The sequence below is a fragment of the Lactuca serriola genome, chromosome 9 (assembly GCF_051521515.1).
Source record: "Lactuca serriola cultivar US96UC23 chromosome 9, Lser_US96UC23_V15, whole genome shotgun sequence".
NCBI classification, from domain to species: domain Eukaryota; kingdom Viridiplantae; phylum Streptophyta; class Magnoliopsida; order Asterales; family Asteraceae; genus Lactuca; species Lactuca serriola.
In genome coordinates this window covers 158,920,621-158,929,018 of record NC_136416.1, presented here as the reverse complement: position 1 = coordinate 158,929,018, position 8,398 = coordinate 158,920,621, and the positions used below count along the sequence as shown (strand labels likewise).

General features: G+C 29.5%; 1 protein-coding gene across 6 annotated transcripts; it reads right to left on the bottom strand.

The window, feature by feature from the left end:
- Positions 1 to 547: 547 nt before the first annotated feature.
- Positions 548 to 8,153, bottom strand: MSH5 (MUTS-homolog 5). 6 transcript variants are annotated; one of them, XM_079020925.1, is made up of 35 exons: positions 8,093 to 8,153; positions 7,323 to 7,354; positions 7,035 to 7,129; positions 6,849 to 6,929; positions 6,689 to 6,761; positions 6,521 to 6,584; positions 6,294 to 6,448; positions 6,111 to 6,212; positions 5,997 to 6,024; positions 5,890 to 5,921; positions 5,757 to 5,814; positions 5,486 to 5,572; positions 5,219 to 5,275; positions 4,976 to 5,077; positions 4,846 to 4,890; positions 4,500 to 4,577; positions 4,353 to 4,403; positions 4,203 to 4,284; positions 4,037 to 4,110; positions 3,839 to 3,938; positions 3,035 to 3,131; positions 2,866 to 2,955; positions 2,701 to 2,765; positions 2,545 to 2,603; positions 2,392 to 2,468; positions 2,214 to 2,300; positions 2,050 to 2,111; positions 1,907 to 1,968; positions 1,779 to 1,832; positions 1,604 to 1,689; positions 1,491 to 1,522; positions 1,367 to 1,390; positions 1,077 to 1,192; positions 879 to 972; positions 548 to 632 (listed from the first exon to the last, which is right to left on the bottom strand). In XM_079020925.1, exons 1-34 carry the CDS (start codon positions 8,126 to 8,128, stop codon positions 886 to 888), a joined length of 2,430 nt encoding a protein of 809 aa, XP_078877051.1. In that variant the 5' UTR covers positions 8,129 to 8,153; the 3' UTR covers positions 548 to 632; positions 879 to 885. The 6 variants fall into 6 exon arrangements, with proteins under 6 accessions (XP_078877051.1, XP_078877050.1, XP_078877053.1 ...); XM_079020924.1 differs by lacking the exon at positions 548 to 632 and having other exon boundaries at positions 714 to 972; XM_079020927.1 differs by lacking the exon at positions 548 to 632 and having other exon boundaries at positions 714 to 972; positions 7,035 to 7,142; positions 8,093 to 8,150.
- Between the last annotated feature and the right edge of the window lie 245 nt (positions 8,154 to 8,398).

Genomic DNA, 8,398 nt, shown 5'->3' with positions numbered 1-8,398 from the left:
TGGTTTTCAACCAAAATACCACTAAATAATAAAATTGACCGATATCAAGCTTTAAATAACGAAAACAGCCTTTAATATAAATCGTTATTATTTCGAAAATGCTTCAAACCTTCAAATATATTCATTATGGACGAAAATTGGTCATACGTTGGATGGTTTTCATTAATTATGTTAGTAGTCCAAGTGCATAAATATTTGTAAATATGAGTAGGCAGCTAGAAGCTATATAACTTTTACTGTATTTGTTATATACTATGAAATATATAAAATTACATAAAAGCTTTTGAAATGTGCAAACAATTGTTTAAAAATGATAAATATATAAATATCTGGAAATTAATTTAAAAACTCAATATTTTTTTCTTAAACGTTACATGAAATAACTTTTTAATTTGAAGTTTTTTGTTTAAACTAAACGTTAAACGTCGTATTCCTAAGCGAAACTTTTTATTTTTTTTTAAACGTTACATGAAATATCTAATCTAGTTTTTGTAATTATATTTAATAAGTTATTTATTTATAAAATATAAACCTAAAAGGGCAAAAAAAAATATTACTACTAAACCTTGAATTAAATACGTTACATATCTTAAATCAAATATTACTACTCCACCTCCTGATATCATCTTTCTCTAACAAAAACAATGATAAACATCAAATAATCAAATGATATATGTATATTTTAATTACTTAGTTAAAATTCAAACTTCAGGTAGTAAATCACTATGTTAATGACATTTCTTTTCAATAGCATCAATCAAATTCCACAAGTTATGGATTTAATTCTCTTTAAAAATGTCACATTTTCCCATATCAATTTTGTGTTGTTGTTGTTGTTAGGCCTTTAAAATCTATGTTACAATTTCTATATTATTTACCTTAGTTTTAAGGTTGACCAGGAAAAATATCTTGAAAGAAGGAAGCCAAATCACCATTAGCAGTATCAAATGCCAACAGCTTCTCCACAGCATCCTACCATTTGATTCAAACAATTATAACTTAAAAAAAACTAAATAAATAAATACAAGTTGAATCCAATATAAAATTATTATTAAAGAAGAGTAAAGAGAGTTCACCTTATATTGCTTATCTTGAGCTGATATCTTTTCATTGCAAACTCTGTCCATATGAATGCCTTTGGTTGTAGCATCCAATATATATGCCGCTCTCCTTATAACTTCTTGAGGAACACCTGTAACATAACAATAACATATAATATAATGTCTTTGTAATTAAACTGTACAAATAATATATTTTGGAAATAGTTAAAGTTATTGTAATAAAAATATGAGAGTCAAATATTTTTAAAAAGCTGATAAATATAAAGGAATTATTAAAAAACAATATAAAAAAAAAAAAAACATACCAGCAAGTAGGGCACAGTGAAGTCCTGCAAAAGATAATTAATTAAACTGGTCAAAATTTAAAATAAAATAAAAAAGAAAATTATATACCCAAGTTGAATAATCAACAGTCTGTCACTAACTTACCATAGCTAAGAAGTGCATGTCCAGGAATCAGCCTACATATAATAAAAGAGAGATTTTAATTTTTAGAAACTTTTAATCTTTTCAGGTTTTAAGGAATTAGACGATTTATTCACCTATATAGAAATACAATTTCCTCAATGTCTTCACTGTTGTTGTCGGGTCTTAGCACGCTCATTGTATAGTATTTGACTTTGTTTGACTAACATTTATTAAAAATAACAGAAAATTGTAATTCATCGGAAAAGAATATGACTGAAAACTTTAATGGTTTCACGTTGTGTTGATTACCTCAGATAAATCAATATCAGTAAATATTTGTGTCAAGTGAGTGCAAATTAGAACCTGAAAAACAAAAGTTTTTAGTTTCAACTTCTGATTTAAAAAAAACAAAACAAAACAAAGAGATTTAAACAAACCTTTGGAGGAGAATACATTGAGATAAAATGATCAATAGTTCCACCAAGGAGACCAATACCATCTAAAAAGGGTAATATGGTCATTGTTAGTTTGTCCCCATAACATACAAAATCTCAAACAAACAAATTTTTAAAAAACTAACCTTCAGTAAGTGTTCCCTTTCCAAATTCATCTAGTAGACATAATGATCGAGAAGTAGCATGCCTTTAAAAAATCAACATCAGTATGAAATTTTTTTAAAAAAAATTATTATCTTGAAATAATTTGTTGGATTATTAAAATATCATTCAGTAAAAAAAAAGATACCTTAACATCATTCCAACTTGATGAAGATCAATCATAAATGTGGATTGTTCAGCAGCCATAACCTTGCTTCCCATAGCACAGAAAATTCTATGATTTATAAATTTAGTAAAAAGTAAAATATCATTTTTTTTAATAACATTATGTAAATACAAGGGTAAATTTGTAAAAAGCAACAAACCTATCGGTTAAACCGACTTTGGCAGCATCTGCAGGAACAAAACTTCCAATGTGGGCAAGAAAAACTATCAATGCCACCTGCAGTTAAAATAAAAATGTATTTAATTTATAATGAAAAAAAACTACAAATAGAAACATACTAATTAAGATCAACCTGCTTTATGTATATGCTTTTGCCAGAATAATTTGGTCCTGTAATGATATGAATATTCCCTGAAAAAAAATTGTAATTTAAAAAGCTAAGTAAAGAAATAAATAATAAATATGCTGATAACATTTAACAATTAACAATTAACAACAATCCATATACCTTGATCGATGATCTTTGTGTCATTAGGGATAAATGTGTCAACTGTCATTTCCTGCAAAACATGTCTGGTCATACAATAGGTAAATGTTAGAAGTGATTTTTTTTTTTATATATAAAATTGTATTTGAGTTTTTTTTTTTAAATAAATAAATAAATAAATCTGACCTTCCGTTTCGAATATCAAGCACTGTTTCAGAAGTCAATGTTGGTCTTACATAATTGTTTTGACGAGCAACCAATGCCAATGACAAAAGGCTAAAAATAATAAAGAATATAATGAGGAAATGAAAGAGAAAAAAGGAATAAAAAAATTTAATTAAAAATGAATTTTGACCAGTCAAGTTCAGCTGCAAATTTGACTCCATTGATTAGATGTATTGAGAATTCCAGAATGTGTGACACTAAGTTCCGTATGATAGCTCTCTCCATGTCTTGAAAAAAGATACAGTAAATAAAAAATAAGAAACTAGAAATACTTTAGACAAATATTTTAAGCATTAAGAGGATGTTTCTTGTTTACTAAATGGGCTTAATGGGTTAAGCACTTAATCTGGACAGAATGACTTAATGGATTAAGTTAAAAAAAAAAAAAGCTGGCTTAATGTATTTAGACATATGACAATAACTTTTTACCTATTTACCCTTCTTTTTCCTCCCAACTCCCTTCATGTTAAAGTTGATGAAGTTATTTTTTGGAGTGTAAGGGTAAAAAGGTCATTTGGTCTCATTCAGATGGTTTATTTAGTCTAGAAAAGAAAAAGAAAAAGACCTTATGTATACAGCATTTTATCCAGATAAAACAACATTACCAATGTTGTAAGGGTAAAACGGTCATTTAGTCTCATTCAAACGGTTTATTCAGTCTAGAAAAGAAAAAGACCTTATGTAAACAACATTTTATCCAGACAAACAACATTACCAACGTTGTAAGGGTAAAAAGGTCATTTAGTCTTGTTCAGACTAATTTATTTAGTCTAGAAAACAACCTTCAAATCAGCTTAATTCCAAAAGGTTGCATACTTTATGTGCAGAAAAGAGATTTTCTTAATGTAAGTCTAAAACATGAACAGAATGTATTCACAATTTTTTAATATAAAAAAACACATGAAAGAAATTGGTTTTTTGTAAGATCACATACCAAGGATTTTATGATATATGTCTCCTAAAACGCTATCCAATTCTCGTGTCTTTGCATTGCGATAGTAAAACTTTCTAACTTCACCATCTTCATCAGAGAACTATACAAATACAAGGGACAAATTTGTAATTTTAGGGCAAAGAGAAAGATTTCATATAGAGGATATGCTTATAATGATATAACAAGTAACAAACTTACAGCAAATTCATAGTCTTGAAGTTTCTCTAGATCATGTTCATCTAGCTTTTCTTGAAAAATGCACATCAAGTATCCTATTTGGAAATATAATACAAATTATGCATAAGAGATTATCTGATTATGTTATCTTACATTATATCAAAAATGGTGTAGAAGTGAAGCAAACCTATTTGATTTATGTAAACGATTTGTGGAATCAATTTATCTCCAGACATGTAAGGAAGACGAGCTAATTCTAATGAAGACACCTGTTAAAGTAGTGGATTATTTTGTTTCATGTTCTAATGATACTGTTCATAATGGGAATTAAGAGTACCTCTTCTAAAAACTCAGGCAATTCTTCATATATTTGTCTCAGTTCATCTAACTGCATTTGATTATGAAGGAAAGATTCATCAAGAGAATGGAGTATATGAGTGCTTATAATGTGGGATTAAAAAAATCCACTTATGATATGTTTAACCTCTTCACAGAAACCTTCTTTCACAGTTGTCTCATAGCCTTTCTCTTTACTTCTACTTACATCAATGACACCAATTACCTACAGAAATAACAATAAATCAGCATACAGAAAAAATAAGGGGGATGAAAAATCTATAGAGCACCTTAGCATTATTTAGATTTCAGATTTTAAGAGTTTGTGTTTCAAGAGACGACATAAATTCCATGCTTTTTCTGTGAATATAATTTGAAGTTTCAATTTTCTACTTATTTAATCTTACAACACACTTAAATCTAACTTGAAGAAGCATATAATGAAATGAAGGATCACAAATTCACAACAGAATGTAAAGGAGAAGTTAACAAACCAGTTCATATACATAAGCCAAGTCCATTGAGATGCATGAAGTAGCCTGTTCATAACTCAAAAACCAATGAATACTTACAACTAAAGCAATTATATAAAAACAAACAGATGTGTAATAAATGACTTAATACCTTCTCAACAATATGTAGACTTGAATAGTTAGCATGTTCCTGAAGATTGTCAGAAATTCCGAGTTCAAATATCTTGTTGATATGCAGTAGTGCAGCAAGGCTCTACAGATGAAAGCATATACATGCATGTTAACAATCAACAAGTAAAACAGATGTGTAATAAATTACTCAAAATGCATATTAAAACATAGTAAATATCCTACAACTTTACAAGAAGGGTGAGATAGATAGCAAAGAATATACCTTCAAAAAAGAAGTCCAATCGCCACATGTACATATGGAGCTCGGGGAGTTGAATTTCTTTTGTGAAGAAAATGAAAAAGATAAGTGAAAATTACATATTAGAAAATAGAAAATACAGAAAGCATGAATATTCTGGGAAAGATATGATACCAAACAAACAGTTATTGGTATATTAATGTAATTCAACGCTTTTAGAAATCTAGGTTCACAGAATCCATCACAATAATGAAAATGTGATAAAAAGGTGAATAGAAATTGATTGTGCACCTTAAGTATATGGGGAACATCCTTAACAGATTTCAATGTATCACGTAAAGCAGTTGACAATTCTTCAGATGAAACAAAGAATGATATCTGAATCTATCAAAGAAAACAAGCATGTTTGTATAAATGGAATATAGCACAGAATCCCGGAGTAAAAGTGATCCTTACACTTTGATTTTTGTACCTTTTGTTAAAATAGAAAAAAAAAAAAAAAAAAAAAAAAAACCCTCATAAAAAAGATAAAGCTCTTGTATTTAAATAGGAACTAGGATACAGCATTTAGACGACTATTCAAGTTGTCAAGATCTAATATAGGCCTAAGAAACCATGACCTGTTACAGAAAAAAAAAAATTACCTGTATGTAAAATTATAACTGCAATACTTAAAGCTGAAAATTTGCTTTTACCTAAGAAGACGTTTACCCATAGGTGTAACACACTAAAAAAGAAAACACTGATTAGACAACATTTCAAAGGTAAGGGGGGGCATAAAAGTAAAATACAATCCCCACACCTTATTCATCATGCCAAAGACAGAGAATCTGCAAATAAACATATATTAATATTAATCAGTGGTAACTACATATTCAAGAATATGTAAAAAAGACAAAAGAAAAAAGAAAATTACCCTTCTTTTGCTCTACCAATACCCATATGACTTGGATGTTTGTCTGTTTGGAATATCTGCAACGCCTCGTGTGCTGCTGAGTCAACTTTAAGGAATTTGTTTCTGCATTTCAAATGCAAAAATTATACAACCAAAACCAGGGGATTTTAATCATTTTATTTTTCTATGAAGAAATGAAATTACAATGAGATTTGCATGATAGAGTCGATTGTAATTGATATACTCCCACACTCGTTTTGTTCAATTGTATCCACAACTCTTTCATTCTCCAATATGGCAAGAAGTCCTCCACTAACACGAACTTGAACTTCACTCTCAATATCCATCATTGAACTTAACTACAATGTAAAGAAAAGTAGAATGTGATCAAAGAAAACATGGTAACTTAGCAAAATCATGTGATTACTTACAAAGCAGATTCGTTCTTTGATATTTAATCCATCATCCATCCCTGTTACTCGAAGATATACTAATCTGTGTTATGTAAATAGACAGAAAACAGCAAGAAAACTATCAAAAGAAAAGTTAAGAAAAAACTAGAGAGAACATGTCAAAGAAGTGTCCACTGTATACTACACCTGTGCCATGCTTGTTCATAGCAAAAGATTGAACTCTTCATAATCTTCACAGTAGGAACCTCATTTCCACCATCTGTATAACTATCACTGACAAGAGTAAATAAAAGATACACAGGCTTAGTTTAGTGTGTAGAAGAATACAATGTTACTTTGAGATTACCATTTTGTTGTAAGGCAGATATGAGAGATTCTTCACTTTTAGTACTTGTGTATATGATCAAGGGCTTAACTTGATATTTGACTGAGACATGATAAATTAAGGAAAGGGATAGAGTTATTTAAAACTGAAAAAAGCTGCCTAATGACCTATGTTTAAAAGCTGACATAATATAAAAGTATCTTTTACCCATATCAATTAGAGGAAATTCTGAGGTATTATCTTCCCAAAGTTCAAGCACATGGAGTTCACGTGTAAGAGTGTCATAATAGGAAATTCCAACTCTGCAACATGAATCTGATGATGAGTTAACTCCAGTAATAAAAAGCTTTATAATAGATTAGAGAAGTTAAATCTGATATTAGTTTTGCACTCTGATTCAACGATGATGATAAACAGAGTTTTTTCATCATGATAATGCTAATTATTGCAATAGTATTACCAACTACTGATGTTTGTTCACCTAAGAAAGCTTACCTATGACCATGCATGAGGCATGCCATATACACCTGCATAGAAAAGCCATAAAAATGTCATTAAATTTCAAGATAAGCAAAAATAACATTATTTATCCTTGGGGTCATGGGTCCCACAAAGGAGGAAGGGAAGTGAAAAAACCGCAAGTCAAATTAGTTTATGGAGGGAAAGACCATAGTCAAACAATTTCAAATCAGTCCTTGAGAATTTAAGTAGTAATTTGTTTTATCTGAACCTTTAATCACAAAGTTAGTTAAAAGGTGGGTAGTGGATTCCATGTAGGAATGCATTATTTGAGAGAGTATCCAACATGATTTTGTTCAGTGATATGAAAGCCCTCTCTTTCTGTTATTTCTATGTTTCTCTATCTTTTTCATCTTTCACTGGATTGCTCGCTTTATTTTACAGAATTATCAATTGCAACAATAATTTGCAACTGAGAGACACGGACTTGCAAAAATTCGTTTAAGTATGTACACTACCTCTCCTGAATATCAACAATGCAGAATCACATCTGATGACTAAACACTGATTCTCCAAATTCGAAGCAAGATAATGAAAAAACATCAAATAAATCACTTGAAATTATGAGGCGCGATCAAAATATTAAAATCAGCACCAAAAACACCCAATTGATCGAAAAAATGACAAGAAAAAGGAAAGGATGAATGCTAGGGTTACAGAATATGAAAATGCATGTAATTAATTACCTGATCAGATGAAAAATGTAGTGATTAAGAGAAGGAATGAGTGTATGGTGTCGAACACACCTGTGGCACAGCTTCTGTTTCGTCGACCTCCTCCATAGCACAAAGCTAGCGTATGTGATATGGCGGGGTACAACGTACCGTTGGGTTTAAAGAAGGACAGCAGGTCAGTGCAATATTTTAATTAAGTAATTATTTTTTTTTATTATTATAAATTTCACCAACAAAATGTTCCTCCGAGTTTATTTAATCTACATGTTTCGTATTAATTTTTTTTTAACTTAGATCACAATTATTGTTTTTTTTTTTTTTTTTTTTTTTTTAATTTTCGTCTCTCCTATATCTAAAAAACTTTTTGTCATATTATAA

Bases quoted from the DNA above. Each gene is read 5' to 3' on its own strand.
- MSH5 (XM_079020925.1), bottom strand. From the start codon at position 8,128: ATGGAGGAGGTCGACGAAACAGAAGCTGTGCCACAG. The intron at 4,891-4,975 runs GTATTAAGTCAT...AGTTATGAACAG, and splicing joins GTCTACATATTGTTGAGAAG to GCTACTTCATGCATCTCAAT. The intron at 1,690-1,778 runs GTAATCAACACA...AATAAATGTTAG, and splicing joins CTGATATTGATTTATCTGAG to TCAAACAAAGTCAAATACTA.